This window comes from Crassostrea angulata, chromosome 1 (genome assembly GCF_025612915.1).
Source record: "Crassostrea angulata isolate pt1a10 chromosome 1, ASM2561291v2, whole genome shotgun sequence".
Lineage (NCBI taxonomy): Eukaryota > Metazoa > Mollusca > Bivalvia > Ostreida > Ostreidae > Magallana > Magallana angulata.
In genome coordinates this window covers 27,828,956-27,847,998 of record NC_069111.1, presented here as the reverse complement: position 1 = coordinate 27,847,998, position 19,043 = coordinate 27,828,956, and the positions used below count along the sequence as shown (strand labels likewise).

The window sequence follows — 19,043 nt, the reverse complement described above, 5'->3', positions numbered from 1 at the left end:
TAGCTTTTAAAAATGGCAATGTTTTGTCACTATAAATATGAATATTTTATTCCTATTCCTTACTGAAACCATATCTAAGATTGAACCTTATATACCTAAAATCTCTAATAAATTATGATTTCACGCATTTCAATTTTACTATTGTAATGATAAAAGTAATTAAAAATTAATCATGATTACAGGCCTTTTCAGAGCAATCGATTAAATTACGATTACCTGTAATTATAAATTTAAAATGGATGATTACTGATTACCCATGATTGCACAGCAACCTGCAAATGATTACAGCTGATTACGATTAGCCTATCCCTGGTATTGTGATGAACTTTGGTGGTTTACGGGCTAAAATGTATAGTAAAGTTATTGCACAATAAATGGAGAGGGAACAAAGTGCAACAGCAAAAATTTTTTGGTAAATGATTCTTTCAGTTTTCTCGCCATTTTATTTTCATGATGTTCTCCAAAATATATGGTAAATTAACATTATAGCCACTTTCTTGCCTTCCATGGAAGATAATTTGAATAATCCCTCTTGTCAAAAATTATGAATTTGAGGACAAATTCAATTTTAAGAAATTCAATAATTCAGTTTTATAGATTTTTTTTATACATTATACACATTTTTCATAAGAGTGATTATTAGAATCACCAACTATAATGTACAATCTAAAAGACAATGTCCATATTATGAAAAAGTCACATGATGTGTTCCTGTCTCCTCTATAAAATGTCTTTAACCTTTTCTAAGTGTCAGATTACTAAACAGGTTACATGTAAGTCAACAGGTTAAGTCATCTTCAGTCAGTTATTGTAATCTATAAATGCCCATGAGCCACATTGCCGTGTCACCTGAGCAACACTCCACCAAGGAACTTTACAAATCAAAGATTAACACAGATCATATTTTGCATCTGCCAAGAATTTATTTTTTGCTCAGGAGCAAATGTTACAATACATTTTATCATGAAACAAAGATTAGATTAGACTTCATGTATGTTGTATGATCATTTACAGGTTGTTAGTAAACCCAAAGAGAAACTAGATTGGGGCATTCAATCCATTATGAGAACCTTGCTGAATACATGTATTTTGCTTAAGTAATCAAGATCTGTACTTGGTTCCTTTTAGGATAGCCACTAGGGTACAAAATCCTAAAACTTCATGTACATTTATATGCATTTTTATGTTTGAATTTTTCAAAATTTGAAAAATTAATAAACCTTCTTACATTATAAACAAGAGGCCCAGGGGCCACATCGCTCACCTGAGCAACAATTGCGTTAATTCAGATCAAATTAGCATTACAGTATCAAAATATCTTGACAACTGAGTACAGTAGATCTTGCTAAAAAAAAAAATTGAAAATCTGCCATTTTTTATCCACCTCTTATTTTTTGGTAAATACCAAGCCCCTTTTGTTGTTGTACCTGTAAGAAGATTTTTCTCTATTCCTATATACCCCCCCCCCCCCCATTTCGTGACCCCACTATTCTCTAGGGAATCATGGTTTCATCAAACTTAAATCTACCTTTAATCTCATAACCTGTGCTTTCACACTAAGTACCGAGTTTTGGACCGAAAACTTTCCCAGAATATTTTTAAAGATTTTCTCTATATATTACTATGTAAAAATTCAAACCACCATCACGGTCCCGCCCTACCACTAGGGACTGTGATTTTGCAAACTTGAATTAACACAACCCGAGGATGCCTCTACACAAGTTTAAGCTTTTCTGGCCAAATAGACTTCAAAAAGAAGATTTTGAAAGATTTTCTCTATATATTCCTAAGTAAAAATTCATCCCCCATTGTGGCCCCGCCCTACCCCCAGGGACCATGATTTGAACAAACTTGATTCTACATGATCTGGAATGGTTACACGCCAATTTGAGCTTTCTTGGCCAAATAGTTTTTAAAAGAAATTTTTTAAAAGATTTTCTCTATATATTCCTATATTAAAATTTATCCCACAATTGTGGCCCCACCCTACCACCCGTGGACCATGATTTGAAGAAACTTGAATCTACACTTCCTGAGGATGCTTCCATTTTAATTTGAGCTTTTCTGGCCCAACAGTTTTTGAGAAGAAGATTTTTAAAGATTTTCTCTATATATTCCTATGTAAAACTTGATCCCCCAATTGTGGCCCCACCCTAACCCCGGGGACCATGATTTGAACAAACTTGAATCTACACTACATGAGGATGCCTCCATTAGTTTAAGCTTTACCGGCCTAATAGTTTTTGAGAAGAAGATTTTTGAAAAATACCAACATATTTTCAATAATTCTCAATTATCTCCCCTTTAAAAAGGGCGTGGCCCTTCATTTGAACAAACTTGAATCCCCTTCACCTAGTGGTGCTTTGTGCCAAATTTGGTTGAAATCTGCCCAGTGGTTCTTGAGAAGAAGATGAAAATGTGAAAAGTTTACAACAACGACGATGACGACAGACAACGGACAAATTGTGATCAGAAAAGCTCACTTGAGCCTTTGGCTCAGGTGAGCTAAAAATAATGAACCATGAAACCCTTGAAACAGTCTTTATCGATATTTTGGTACACAAATTCACAACTGTAATATGGAATGCTGCATGGTCTTCATGTAAACTCTTTCGGATTTGATTGCACTTGTCCAAACCAAAAGAATGCTTCCAGAATTTCAGTTCGATCCCTAGCATCCATGTAATCATACGGTCTGGTATATGATATTGTTGCTTTGCTTGTCTTATCCACCTTTCCCTTGCCTCGTATTAAGTGATAATGAGATTGGCTTATCTGAAGAAATGTAAAAATAACCTGCAAAACAGTAAAAAAAAATTGTTAATGCAAAAACAACTTCAAATAATTTTTACTTAAGATTTTACTGAATTTTTTTATTCAGTAAAATCTTAAAACAAAGAAAATTAACTTGCACCAATTTTTACAACATACAGCTTATCATCATAAATAAAGACTTTCTACAATCATCCAACTTGAAAAGTCTTGAGTATTTCTTTAGCCTTTCAAAAATAGTGTAGAAAATCTTCACATCTCTTAAAGCCTACCTTGGTGCCAATACAAAGAATTCCTACGATTCCTGCTGGAAAGAAAAAAGAGCACTCTCTCTCCATGAGGAGCTGTATCCCATGTTGAGCCAAAACATTTGGTGATAAATTCTCTGAACTGAAATTCTCCCCTTTAACATAATCTCCTTTAAATGCATCATACTGCTTTACCTTAAAGTACAGAAAAACATATAGAGTTTGAGAATTCAATCAAAAGACTCTTAACAATAACAGTATGTCCAGCTTGAGTAAATTGTTAGCAATAGATAACCCAATGCAGTTTTGTTCATCAAAGTCTACACATAGAACCATTTTAACAAGAGCTTGGACTTTGGGTAGATGTGTCAAACAGCAATGTGACGTAGGCCTGTCTATTTCACTGCTGGCCACTCAGCCATATATCTTTAAAATCAACAAGATTTGTCTGGCTTTTGAGCTAAGATTACGCAATTGGTGCATATTTCGCTTGAAACCGCATCATTTTTAACTTGTTTTGACGCAAGGAATAGATAGCTACCCCCTACTGAAAGTCCAAGGTCTTGTTAAAATGGTTCTAAAATGAACATTTCTAACAGATATAAAATAATATTCTGCTCAGAAAGTTACTTTTATGAATCTGTCCATTAATTATTTAACTCTTTTTGTTTTATAAGCCAAATTTGACAAATTGCTCCTTACAATTCTTTTTAACAAATGTTTGCATGTTCACATGTAGTTGTAATATAAAATCATATAAAAAGATTAGATATTTAGAAATCTCATTTTCTATAAGAATTAAATTCAACAGAATTATTTTCCCACTGCAATTTTCATAATAATATTAAAGTAGAAATAATCAGACAGGAGAGCATTGATTAATCTCCAGAATAAAAGTGAAAAGATCAGGTGAGAGGACTTTAATTCAAACTGCTTCAGTTCAGTTTACCACGATTTGGACATTTGGTCACAAAAAAAAGTATTTACATGTAGTTTCAATTTCAGTAGAATTAAACATTGCATCCTGTATTTCATGATGCAAATATTTTATAACATTTGTATAAACTGTACAGATACAGAATAATAATATTTATCAGTTAAATGAAACCACTTTATGATGCAGAATTAAGTGAACAAACATATGAATTTAAGTTACCTCTGTGACAACAATGAGTTCCAAATTCTTTCTTCCAGAGGAGGAGGGTGGTAAAGCCATAAAACGGATGTCTGGTGTGCCACGGACAGTGCTGTCTTTTATTTGCAGGATATCTGAATAAGTATTCCCTGGTCTAAACAAATTCAAGAATTAAATCAATTTCTATCCTTATCATGAAGAACTAATTACATATGTACTGCATAAAAATCAGTAAAAACTATAATGCTAGTACCTATTCAATGATTTAGTATGTTTGTGTTCTAGAATACATTTTTGTTAAAGCACAAATCCTTGTGAGCAGGTTATCACTTGGAATTATTAAACTTTGCATACCTCTTACACATTTGAAATAATCCAAACACTATTTTAGTCATTAGCTAACAAATTCTCATAATATTTTGAGTATGACTATGTAAATCTCAATCAAGTTTCATGGTGTAAAAGTAAACATTATTAAAAACTAGGTTTAAAACCAATTTAAAATATTTTTATAATAAGGGGATGCTCAACTTAGGTATAATACTTACTCTGGATGCAGAAAACAAATTTTGGAGAAAGCCATGAACAGGTTGGTGAATCTCCCCACTCTTTGATATGGTTTCCCCCACCTTATAAGCAGCATACAAAAATATCTCCAAAACTCCAACAGATTATTCCTCCATACTGAATATACCTGTAAACTAAAAATGATTTATAAAGTTAAGATATCATTATCAACTCTTTTCATAAACATTGATGATTCATCTGCTTACAAATAATGTAAAAAGTGGTAGCCCAAAAGTAAGAAGACTTTACCATATTTATTACCAGGTTAACTTTGTTTTATTTGAGTGGTTTACAAATATGGTGACCAGGATTCGATCTATTTCCTAAGCTCAGTTGCTAGCTAGAACATCGATGATGGTGCATTCTATGCCAAAGTCTGTGTCAATTATACTAGTCTTGTAAACTTTTAAAAACATGTCTTGTTTAATTTGTGATGGATGCTTCTTCCCTACCAAATTACAAGCAGAGACGACTGCAAAGCTATTTAAAGGCATAATTTATTTCAACTATTAAAGCAAGTTCTTATTAATTAGTAGAATTAAATTTGGTAAGTGTTAAAATGGAAAGACTAATCTAAAATTAACACTGAACCCTTTCAAACAAAGCTAGTGAAATTTTTCATTATGCTTACAAATTTACAAATTATTTTTCACTTGAAGTTAAATATCTTGATCTATAAATTTTCACCTGCCAATTTGAACTAGTATAATTAAGTTTATCATTTCAGTTGCCCAAAATGAGGTTTAACTTGCCCTGGGAAATCGGACAATTGTAAATATTGATCCCTGTAATACTCTAAATGTAAAACATGCAATTTTTTTTTTCATGTAACAAATTCCTATTGGACTGTAATAGTGTGTATATATAAAGGCTCAGTACTGCCACGCTCCTACTATAGCACTAGCTAGTAGGTTAACCCCTTTAGCTCCGTCGGTAGAGCGTTGGTTTTTAAACTGAAGGGTCCCGAGTTTGAGCCTAGTTGTGGTCATTCCTCCTCTTCTATTACAGGACATTGATTTTAGTAATAACTTTTTCTGATAGTATATTCTATTGATTCTATATCAATTTAACTCAATCAGTGTTCTTGGCATGATACTTGTCATGGATGAAATCAAAGTGCTTTCATATAGTTTTTGGAGTTCGAAGTATTTTTCCTGGAGTCCGGTCAAGTCGTACACAGACCAACTCGTACACAGGTCAACTCGTATACAAAAATTTCCGTATAAACAACCAAAAATCAGCTAGTATACAAAAATTCCCGGTGTGTTTAACCGAAAGTCAACTCGTATACAAAAATTTCATATGCCTATATAATTTATGTCAAATATTAAATATGATAATAAATATAACAAATGCTGCATGCCAGTCATGAGTCAAATATTCTTACAACAGATGATGTATTTAAGAAAATATTATATAATATGTTACAGCAAAAGATGACTTTTATTGTCTAGAACGGTGATTAGTATAGGCTAACGTTAATGACTCAAAAATACCTTGTATACGAGCTGACTTTTGTTTTTTTATGCGGAAATGTTTGTATACGAGTTGACCTGTATACGAGTTGGTCTGTGTACGACTTGACTGTAAATCTTTTTCCTCTTTAACTTAAAAAAAAAAATTCATAAAATATTCAATAGAAATTTAAAGAGCTGAGGCAGAACAATTTATTTACCAGGTACCTTCTCCAATCCCCCAGTTCTGTTTTATTTAGGTTTTCCACAATGTTGTAATTTTCTTGTTCAAACACATTAATCGCTTTTTCTGCCAATGTCAGCGTTTCTATAACACCCTCTCCTGTCAGTGACTTCTCTGCACTCTCAAAGTCAAACGAGAATGTCCACCAATCTTTCGTCAATTCGATTAAGCATTTATGCATTTTTGAAATTTCTGAATCAGTTTCTGACTGTTTGGGTTTCCGAAAAATCTGTTTAACACTGGACATTAAAGTATCAAGATCAGTACTGGATTTGTCAAAGTGAATGCCAAGTTCCAAGAGATGTGACATTTTCCATTCTGTCGTTTTGGGTGGTAATTTCCTACCATGATTGAAATAATCCGAAGAATCTGATTCGATAGTATATTCCACTGATGAGGAACTGTCAAGCTTTTCTGATTTCGTTGTAAGTTTCGCGGACATGCCTAGTTGCTCTTCATCAAGTTGATGTCAATATGTGTGAAGCAATGTTTACAATTTTCAAAATCTCGCGCGTGTTTCCGGATACACTAAATACCCGCAAAATGTAGAGACCTGAATGGCTGCGAGCAACAAATCTCAAAGTAGCCTATGTTTATTTTATCAGAAATAATTTTCACAATCAAATTCCTCTAACCCATATTATATCAAATATATTTTTATAATATTATATCATATATATAACCAGGGCCACTTCCCTGATATAACATGCATAATTTGTTAGATATTTTTCTTTTCATTCTTTTTTTAAATCATTTATTTTTTTTCATCTTTATACTTGAGTCGTTCATTTTTATAGTATAAATTAGACATTTGAATTTATGATGAATACAATTAATTATGGAAATAAACAGACATGTCTTGTAACCGCAGGCCAGCTGTCTGGTGGCAAACGAGTTATACATTTGTACATGTACATGTATATTCTAAAATCATGGTGCAGTACATTATAAATCAAGTGCTATCACTCACACGTGTGCACTGACGATCAACACCCATAAAAAGGACACCAATCAACCCTTTCATATTTTTTTTCAAATTTTTAAATATTCAAAATAAGTCTGTAGCTGCTCAGTTCGACATCTGTTCTGGGTGTTTAAAAAGGCATTGTCCAGTTCTTGTATGCATACTTTTCAAGCAAAATGACATGTAGGACTTCATATTTATTGCTTTTATATCTTTTGGCAACATTTCGGGCAGAAACATACCAGTTCAAGAAATGTTTACATTCTTATCCTCAAATGTACAAAATGGCCGCACATATCCCCCTTAATATGGCTGTTCCATGTATGTTTCATAACTGACTAAGAGCGTATATAATGGCTTAACAGCGACAATACACATACATTTCATACAAATATACATAAGTATAAATATAAATATAAGCATTGAACGCTAATTTTTGGATGTCGTCGGTCCTGTAAGACACTATAAGCGGTGCAGACAAATCATCATACCGCGCTATCGTGCGGTAATCAATGTCTGCATCGCTTGGTGATTGACGACATCCAAAAATAAGCATTCAATGCTTAAATGAATGAGTAAATAAATGATTAACAAAGTACTAACTTATAATCAATTGTATCCCTGTGACGCATGCATATGTATTATATTTTATTAAATTTTCATTTCATTCTGTCAAACAGACTTTGCTACAAATTTCATATCATTATGGTGTTATATCCTGATTTTTTTTACGATGCAACGCGGAAAATTTCCATCCATGATTTGTTTTTACATTTTTTTTTTCAAAATTGGCTCATTGAATATCTACGAAAGCCCATTGAGCTCATTTTCGTAGGTAAAAAAATATTTTTTTGTGAATAAACGCGAAACTTTCGCGATTAAACGCGTAACTTTCGCAAATAAACGCGAAAATTTCGCGAATAAACGCGTAGCTTTCGCGAATAAACGCGAAACTTTCGCGATATAACGCGTAACTTTCGCGAATAAACGCGAAATTTTCGCGATGTAACGCGTAACTTTCGCAAATAAACGCGAAACTTTCGCGAATAAACGCGAAACTTTCGCGAATAAACGCGTAAGTTTCGCGAATAAACGCGAAACTTTCGCGATTAAACGCGAAACTTAAATATAAATATTGTTATTTCATAGAAGAAACCCTATGAAGAATAATTACTGAAAACAAATATATTGATTTAAATAAAACAAAATAATATTATATAAAGATGTAAATTAAATAGATATAACCTTATAAAAAATTAACATAAATTAAAACGTTGGAAATCTTTAAAATCTTAGTACTGATTTTCAAAGAACATAATGCATCGCGCTTCTCACATTCTAATGGGCGATGTATTATTGAAAATGAGGCAGCAACATATTTTAATTATAACAATTTTAATTCGAATTAAACGTTTAATTAGGTATCATTTTAGAATTTAAAGGATATCATTGTTTAAAACGTTATAATATATATTATATCGCTGCAACATAACTTAACGTCTAGTTTTATATCAGAAAGATAAGTCAAGCTGTGAATTGAAACTTTCAAGCCTTTGTTCAGATCTAGATGACGAAAATTCGTCCTCCAAATTCATCACATTTGTCATTTAAAAATTAATTCTAAGATTTAAAAGGTTTGTGACGGTTAAATTTATATCAATTTTATAAGAAAAAGATCATCAATGAATGCCTGTTCGAACACAGGGTCGGCGAACAACTGAAAATCGTAATATGATGCTCAAACTTATTATCTACTTTGGACATATAACATATAAAAATGTTATGATAAAGTTTTATCAGATTTATTAATATCTATATGCAAAAAAGATAATTTTGTCTTCATAACTCAACGTAACACGGATATTATAATAATAATGAATAATAAGTATTTTATTGTATAAAACTTAAAATGTGTTTGTTTTCCATCGTTTTTCTTCATATGGGTTCTGTATGAAATGATAATATTTATATAATAGTTTCGCGTTTATTCGCGAAACTTACGCGTTTATTCGCGAAACTAACGCGTTTATTCGCGAAAGTTTCCGTTATATCGCGAAAGTTACGCGTTATATCGCGAAACTTTCGCGAATAAACGCGTAAGTTTCGCGTTTTATCGCGAAAGTTACGCGTTTATTCGCGAAAGTTTCGCGTTTATTTGCGAAACTAACGCGTTATATCGCGAAAGTTTCGCGTTTATTCGCGAAAAAAATATTTTTTTACCTACGAAAATGAGCTCAATGGGCTTTCGTAAATATCTTCAAGGTGTCGCTAAATTACTTTTGGGTTCAAGGCAACTTATTTCATTCATTTGCTTTGGTGATATCAATATTATTTCTTATCTGATTTAAAAGGCAAGAAATATATACCTCTTATTACAGAAAATGCAACGTCAAACATCTTTATAATAAAAATATATTGGGCCTCATGTAACAATTTTAAGCATTTACCTAGTAAACAGCCGGTAAACAAAAATTTAAATTGAGGAGTGAATTCCTTCCATAGAGTTACATGTAAATAACTAAAGTCTGGACAAAATAAGATTTTATCGAGGCGTACCTGTAAAGTTAACACTATAGAATAACTTTAAACATAACACAATAGATGATGACAAGCAGTAACATTTATGGACGAGTTTTTTCCCAATTGCATGATATGCACCCAGACTGCCTATAGATCACCTTTAAAAGAAAACACTACATTCATATATATGTTTGAATACATTAAATGCATCAAATATCCCTACGCGGCTGCAAAGCATTGTCAAGGGTTAATATACAGTAGCCTGTATTTATGCTTTGACGCCAGTAATCTACATGCAGTACAAAAAAGACAAAACCGGCCAAAATAAATACGAATTAATAAATCATAAAGTTTGTTGCTTTATATACATGTGTATTGATTATGTTACTGGTTTAATTTAACATTCAAATGATCGTTAGAAATCAGTGACATTTATAACCAACTCGTCACGGTAAACAAGTACAAAGCATTGTGCATGTTGTAATTTGTCCATTATACATGCGGAGTATAACCGGTTTTTGTTGGACGGCAGTTACGTGTAAGAATACATATGTACATGTATAAGGAGCATTTCTTCACGGCAATCATATTCAATTATAATTTTAAATGCAATAAATATTTTCTGCTTATTTAAAAACACGCACGGAATCTATATCAATTCGGCAAAACAAGTCTTAGGAAATTGAATATATTTTTTACACATGCTTAATCACTGCCTGAATAGAGGGCTGTAGATTCTTCAGTCATCCAGAACAGGTTTGTATAAAGAAAACAAACCAGGAAGCTTAATGATTCCTAGCATAGATCAGTATAACGAGGCGGAGTAAAGAATAAAGATGCAAAATACGTGAACATTTTTCTTCATGTAAAGCCAGTATGTATATTTGGCCTACACTAACGTTTTTTGCTCTAATTCCGTGTGTGCTATCGAGCCATTTTCGAGGAGGATTGCTAACATGGAAGGCGGTAAATGAAACCCAGGTATGTGTTAATGTACATGTATTTAATAAAAAGACATACAAGATAGGCTTATTTTTACGCATAAAATCACAATTTACGGAGTTCATAATTGCTGCAGACATCATGTTTGTTTTAAAACATGACAATGTCAAGGACTATATGTAGTTTATGAAATGCTAGTATTACTCATAGTAATACTAGTCAGTATCAATTTTATGGCTGTCTTGTTACTTTAAATAGATTACTCTCTGAACTCATTGTGCCTTGTCAATATGTACAGATGTTCCATCTTTGGACAGCTTTGTTCTCTAATAAAAAAGAGACTGTCGATACGCACATTTAGACCCTAAAAATGACCAGACATATTATTTGTGTTTCGTTAAATTTTCTAAGAAAGCCAATTTACCCTAGCTCGTTTTCTTGGGGTTTTTTTACATCCTTTTTCACCAAACTTTCCTTTTTAGAAATAGAACATCGTAAGCGTCTCGTGGAATATATTATTATTAGAGTCGACTTAATGATGTTGGATAGTGTGGTTGTTTCATGCAATATGGTGTGCAAGTGAAGTTCAACTCCTACGTAGGTACTCAAAGTCGTTCCAAATTAAGATTTCCCCTTCATTTGTTAGCTGTCTAACTTTTTATTTTTTCTCTGAGATTATTTTACATACATTACTGTAACATACATTCCCACCTAGTGGTTTTTAAAATTGCCTAACAAAGTTCTATTGACAAACTGCAATACTTTAAACATCCTCATTGTATAAAAAGGGTTTTATGTAATTGAATTGCAGGTTTGAAATCGACATACTTGTCGGGGAAGGGTGTGTTAAATATTTGTATATTTAAAAACTACAATTTATCAATGCATTATGTGACGGTAAGCAACTGACAATATATATATATATATATATATACCATTTTTGAAGAAGTTTTCTCGTTATGTCACAAATGAGATAATTTTATTACTATGCCCTGAAAATTGCTGAATAACACCGGAAACAGTTATATTGCCCTCCCGGAAACAGTTATATTTCACAGGAAATAGTTATATTGCCCTCCCGAAACTGTAATATCACCATCGCGTGCAAGAATTCTGCATATTAATTACGTCGGGTTCGAAATTCAACGAGCCAGTTGCTAAGCAAACGTACTAAACAGATCCGCGAATTTTCAACATGTCAGGCCAACGTCTGCGGTTTGTTCATCTACATTCAGATGAACTCGATAGTTTAATTAATGAAAAAATTCGGCAAATACGACAAAAGTGATAAACTCAAGCGTGAGTGTTTTAAAAACACTTGCCTCTGCCTTGTGAATTAAATAAATATGTTGATAACCCGAGTTTGATTTGTTTAAAAATGTTATATAACATATATTACATGTCTTCTCGGACGACAATACCAGGATATTTGTCCCTCGGTGACAGGAAAGCCCTGGAGTGTTATGTCGCCCTCTGCCTTCGGCATCGGGCGACATAACACTCCAGGGCTTTCCTGTCACCTCGGGGCAAATATTCTGGTATGTCGCCCTCGAAGCCATGTAATATATGTATAATATATATATATATATATATATATATATATATATATATATATATATATATATATATATATATATATATATATATATATATATATATATATATATATATCAACATGATATACATGTATATGTCAACATTTTGTCTGAAGGTCTCATCGTGTAATTGTCCTTTTATCTCGCCTTAGTCTGCAGTTTGTGCAATACGGATATTCATATCATAATTTTAGGTCACTGCGTTATACATCTATCCAAGGATCATTTCCATGTTTTCTTTTAAAATTTGAATCCGTTTCGGTAATAATCTGCAGCAATGAAACTACTATGAATCGATATGTAAGTCTTTAAGATAGATTTTATTACTTTTTCAAATTTATTTTTTCTCCAGCATAAGTCTCGAACCTTATTTCTTGTTATGATATATTGTGTCTAACTGAAACAAAAACAGATAACACTGACGCCATCGATATACCAGGTTTCTGTGTTTTTATGAAAAGCAGATTTGATATAGCAAAAGTTAAATCTGGGGGTATTATTATTGCTGTCAAAACAAATCTCGTTAAGTTTTTTACTGTACATAAGACAAACTCTCCATATGTATATTAGTTTTCGCTAGCTAAATCATTGTTTAATTTCTCAAATGATATTTTATTTGGTCCTGTCTACATACTCCCAGAAAATACAAGATATACATCAAAAGATTGTTTTTCTAGAAATAGAGAGAGAATTGTTAAACCTCTCACGTGCAACTGAATATGTGTGTATTTTAGGTGATTTTAATGCTCGGATGGGTAAACTACAGGACTATGTGATAGTTGATGAATATTTAGCAAATCATAATACCTGGGATGAAGAAACACGAGAAGCTGTTGAACGTGGTAGTTCAATTCAATTCAATTTATTATCCTTGAGCTTTACAACTCATCGGAATACAAATTATAATACATATAAAATTATATACAAATGTGCAATGTGCAGTAAGTGAGTGGACATATTAAGACAATATAATCATGTACATATCAACATAAATGTATAAGTAGCTTAAACTGTAGTATTATTACAATGCTGCGCTCTCATTTTGGAAGCGCTACGCGGGTATGATAAGGCAACGAATGAGACTAAATTCCTCTGATCGATATGACGTCACAATAAGCAGCATGATGTCATATTTTACTCAGAAATATGTCGATTTTAACTTTATCTCTGGTTTAAATTATAAAAACTACAGGCATTAAGAAATGAAGATAATAATTTTTCTATTGATCGACGTATCAAAGAAAAAATTGACCGGAAAACTTCATCAATGCGCGTAGCGCATTGATGAAAAAGTTTTCCGGTCAATTTTTTCTTTGATACGTCGATCAATAGAAAAATTATTACCTTCATTTCTTATCATTTAATAAAACATTTTCAACTAAAAAAATGTGATGTGTCATTGATAAAAAATGTAAATAATGTAAATGAAGCGGCGCGTATGAATACAAAACAACAACAGCAACAATATTCAAAATGGATTCGCCTTCAGCTGATGCAGAGCTACTGGGCTGAATTTAATGGATTAAACACAAATAGTGAGTTAAAATCTGAACCGGCTGAATTGAAAACGAAAGGAAAGTACATGCGATAACTTGTGATATCATTCACTGTGCAGAAAAACTCGTATTAAAACTAGTTTTCATGTGAGATCGCTGGAATATGCAACTGGACATAACCATCCAAGGAAAAGCGATCGTGGACGAAAATAGCTGATATGTCGACAACGAATAGCATGTATAAGCGCTTTTGTAAACTTTGTGGTAACTAGATAGCCAGTGATGTACCTAAATGGTATAAATCTGCCGCTTGGAATTCACCGAAGGAGTTGATGTATATATTACTCATAGCTTTTCTTTACGACGCTTATTTTGATGACCGATCATCTACGTGTGTAAATTTAAAAATTATCGTTACCAAATTTGAACAGCAGTGTTACCGTGAAAGTTTATATGCCTATATGTTCGTTATAATATTGAAATCCTTAAAAGGAACAGCCAGCCTCGCTGTAAATGTTGATTGATATCAAGCAGACGAAATCGTGAGAAGACGCTTAATTTTCTATTTCGTGAATCAAACAAAGTGTTTTGTTTATTTTTGAAGATTAAACTTTCAAGTTTTTATATTCACAAGTTTGCATTTTGTTTGCTGACAATAAAACAGACACAACTTTACATTTTGTTGACAGTGTTTATCTTGGAAATTCCCGTTCTATAAATGGTGTTAGATCAGAGCAGTTGAGAAAAGTAGATCCGGCGAAAATTTATTGATGCAGGTATCAAAGAAATTTTTCAACCAATCAGAAGCGCCAATATCTCATCAAACGAATAAATATTAAATGATTAAAATATCACTAGAAACTCTTCTAACTGAATATAGCTTCGATTTCTCTCTATTGCGTATAACTATCATTGATGACGTCACAAGCATGTTTAATAGAGAAGATCATGTCGGGAGACAAATCATCGGAATGCAGTGTAAACAATGCCGAAATAAGACTTATTTAATACAGATATCTAAGATTTAGATGAGTGTCAGTTAGGATTTATTCAGGATAATACAGGCATGGATATTTTGTTTTATAAGCGAGTGTTTTAAGGTAGGCAGATCGACATTTATATGGCTTGACCATCCTTTCCTCTGTCAATGTGTACCAAAAAGGCAAAAGTGTAACACTACCCCTGATATTATGAAAGATGACTTTGGTAAATATCAACGGTATATGACCTAAACTACTTGAAAAGTGCTGCTAGAATCCTGTGCTTCGTTGTTTTAAAGCTATACACGCTATAATTTGCGTCAATTTTGAATAAAGGGGAAAATGTATGTGTTTGATTACTAATAAAAGTTACCTTTATGCTGTTAATTATAATGCTCAATTCGATCACGTAACAAATATATCAAATATTAAACAATAAAAAATATTTATTTTCCTGCCAGGAAAGTAATGCCTCCTCGTGAATATCAATCTATCACGTGATATCGACAGCTAAATTTAGCCTATCATACCAAAACTGGTGAAGGGTCAACATCTTCATAATTGTGATAGTTTTACAAAGGAAAGGATATTTTCAGTAAAGCATAAATTTGTCCGATATACGAGTACAAACAAAAGAAAAAAATAAAAAGCCTGTGAGTAGATATGAAAAAATGAAAAAAAATGACGTAGGCCTGTGTTTTTCCCCTCTGTGCTATTTATAGATCCTATAAGTGTTAATGCAGAAGTAAGGGTATCGTGAATGACAAACGTATTTTACTCATTATACATGTATGTATTTCAAATTAACAACTGTTAAGCATATTAAAAATCAAGTTGGATATTTAATTAGGCAAACAATAACGACCACCTAGTTCTCCGCGGACATGCGCAATGAGGTCGGTTTGCTCTTCCTTCATCAATATTCATGAAAAGGTGGCAGGAAAATAATCAATCAAAAATCTATATCTTTGTAACGAGATGGAATTCACCATTGTAATTGACAGATTAGGGATAACTTTTATAAGTAGACAAACACATGCGTTTTCACTGTCATTCAAAATTGACGTAAATTATAGCGTGTATAGCTTTAAATGAAAAATACGTAGTATTTTCAATGAAATTATAGAAGTTGAGAGGGTTTCCGATAAATATTTACAATATCTTTTTAATGCGATTAACAATAGGATTCTAGCAGTAATACCAATAAACATGAACTAATTGCCAATCGAATTATAGTAGCAAACATACAAATAAACTTCGGGGTAGTGTTACACTTTTTCATTTTTTGTTAAGGTAAAAAAGTGATCTATTTTTAACTGTCACGTGATACCATGGCTCGGCAGTTTCAAAGATCGAGTCGATTCCGAAGTAGAAAAATGATATCTTTGGGAACACATTCACTTGGTATTCATATTCAGCACTGTTTTCATTGAAATTAACAGTTTTTAAATTGATCATAATTTTGACGGTCATTAAACTCGGAGTTGCCTTAACCTACCCGCGTAGATAAATATTTTCCTAAATTATTATTTAGTATACATAGTGATATACATATTAAGCTTGACCGCAAACCGGTAGACACTGTTAGTAATAATTATGGTTACAAATTTACCGAATTTTGTCAAAACAACAATATTTTTATTGTTAATGGTAGAATTGGTGAGGACAAACTCACATGTAAAAATAGTAGTACAGTAGATTATGGTATAATATACACTTATAAGAATATTTCCGACACATTAAGAACAACACAACTTAGGTGTGAGCCAGACGAGCTTTGCGGGCAGCTGGCCTTTAATGATAATACATCATCGATATCATGTGTACATAAAGTGTAACAAAAAAATATAATTCCCCATGAATGACGTTAAAAACCGCCCAGAAAAAACATAAATAAAATATTTGAAAAAACTATGGAAACCTGTGTCCGAACGCAAGTGTAAATAACGTCTAGGGGCGAATATCGGACTTATTCATACATTATTATAAATATTATTATTAATTACGGAATGCTATATAATTCACTAAATATAGTGACATCAAAAAACTTAAAAAAGAATGTAAGCTTCGTGCGCTGAGTGAAACTGGCTAGAATGACCTTTACTATTAACTCTGACCTTTTATACTGGCCTTCCTATGACCCCGCCCTGTATTCCTACGCGAATCTATTCGAACACGTTAATATCATACAACATTTTCCCGCTATTCTACGAAACGCGGGAAAACTATATTATTTGTAGTGTGTTCATGTTTAAATTATTTGAAAATTTTTACATGCATGATTTTTGCAATTTATACTCTGATGTCCATCGTTCAATTACCTTTGAGCTTATAACTCATTATCATGATATTGAAACTCCTCCAACCGTACAACCACGTGATAAAAACAATACCCGTCAGTATAAATGGGACCCAGAAAAAGCAGAACAATACATACAGACAAACTGAATGAATTGTAGAGAGAAATTTTACAGCTTAAAGAAACAACTGATACTTTACAGAAGAGCCACATTAATAACATTTATAGAAAATTGTGTAACTTGTTCTTATCCGCAGCAGATGTGACTTTAGATGTTAAACGAAAACCAAGACTGACAAATAATAGCATTAACACAAAGCCATGGTTCAACGCACAATGCAGAACGGCGAGAAGAAAATTCCACTTGGCTAAGCGTATCCACAACAAACTCAGGACCCCAGAGAACTGCGAAAAACTTAGATCCATTATAGTAAAGATAACAAAGCTACTATGAATGCATGTATTAAGGAACATAATGACTCTGTTAAATCTAAATTAAAAAATGTAAAGAAAGGTAACCCTAAAGAATACTGGAAAATCCTTAATAGTTCGAATAATAAATGTAAAACAGAAGTTGATATAAAAGCAATTATATGAAAAAGGTCAGTGAAGGAAACGGTGGTGATAATGATACAAATGATTGTGAATTTGTTCTTGATGATACACATAACTCTATTTTGAATGGTCAGATCACTGAGAACGAAATTTTACAAGCTGTCAGTAAGCTGAAAAATAATAAAGCCCCAGGGTATGACAAATTATGTAGCGAATATATATGTACTTCGGTATCGTGTGTTTTGCCATTGTATGTTGATTTTTTAAATTTGATCTATGATTCAGGTATAGTGCCTGAGGAATGGCTTATTGGTATTATTAAACCAATATACAAAAATAAAGGTGACCCAACCCTCCCAGAAAACTATAGACCTATTACTTTATTAAGCTGTTTAGGCAAGTTGTTTACAAGTATACTATGTGAACGTTTGAATATTTTTTTCTGAGAGTGTAGAATTAATTACTGAGGCCCAAACGGGCTTAAGGAAAGGATATAGTACGGTAGACAATGTATTTCTTTTCGATCTTTTGTGCAAATTTATGATTTTTAGCAAGAAAAAACTTTACTGTGCGTTCATAGACTTTAAACAAGCTTTTGACACGGTATGGAGATCGGTTTTATAGACCAAATTAATAAACAATAGTGTAGATGGTAAATGTCTTAGATTTGTAAAGTCTATGTACAAAGGAATCAAATCAATGATTAGTATTGAACAAGACACTTCAGAATTTTTCATGTGTAATATGGGGGTTAGACAAGGTGAGAATTTATCACCATTTCTCTTTTCATTGTATATTAACGATTTAGAAAACTACCTTGTACAAAATGGTATAAAAGGAGTTTCTAGCCTCAGCGAGAAATTGGAAACTGAGATGCATACCATGTTAAAACTTTTTATCCTTTTTTATGCTGATGACACGGTTATATTTTCGGTGAACCCAGACGATTAACAAATATCACTGAACCTTTTTTCTGAATATTTTGATCTAAGGAAACTCCAGGTAAACATTGAAAAGACTAAAGTATTAATCTTTTCCAAAGGTCGTGTTATAAAAAAAAATTTTTTATACAGAGGTGTACCTCTTGAAATTGTGAATGAGTTTAAGTATCTTTGTGTTATTATGGCTCGTAGTGGATCTTTTAAAAGTACGAAAAAATATTTAACTGAGCAAGCCTCAAAAGCTTTGTATGGAGTATTTAGAAAAATAAGATATTTTGATTTACCAATCGACTGTCAATTTGATCTGTTTAATAGTGTTATTAGCCCTATC

The 19,043-nt window shown here is 32.4% G+C and overlaps 1 protein-coding gene across 1 annotated transcript; it reads right to left on the bottom strand.

Annotated features, from left to right (window-relative positions):
• Positions 1-901: 901 nt before the first annotated feature.
• On the bottom strand, positions 902-6,925 carry LOC128186696 (uncharacterized). The gene is made up of 5 exons (XM_052856540.1): positions 6,405-6,925; positions 4,704-4,856; positions 4,177-4,309; positions 3,045-3,215; positions 902-2,796 (listed from the first exon to the last, which is right to left on the bottom strand). The coding sequence occupies exons 1-5, from the start codon at positions 6,860-6,862 to the stop codon at positions 2,599-2,601; spliced, it is 1,113 nt and encodes a 370-aa protein (XP_052712500.1). The 5' UTR covers positions 6,863-6,925; the 3' UTR covers positions 902-2,598.
• Between the last annotated feature and the right edge of the window lie 12,118 nt (positions 6,926-19,043).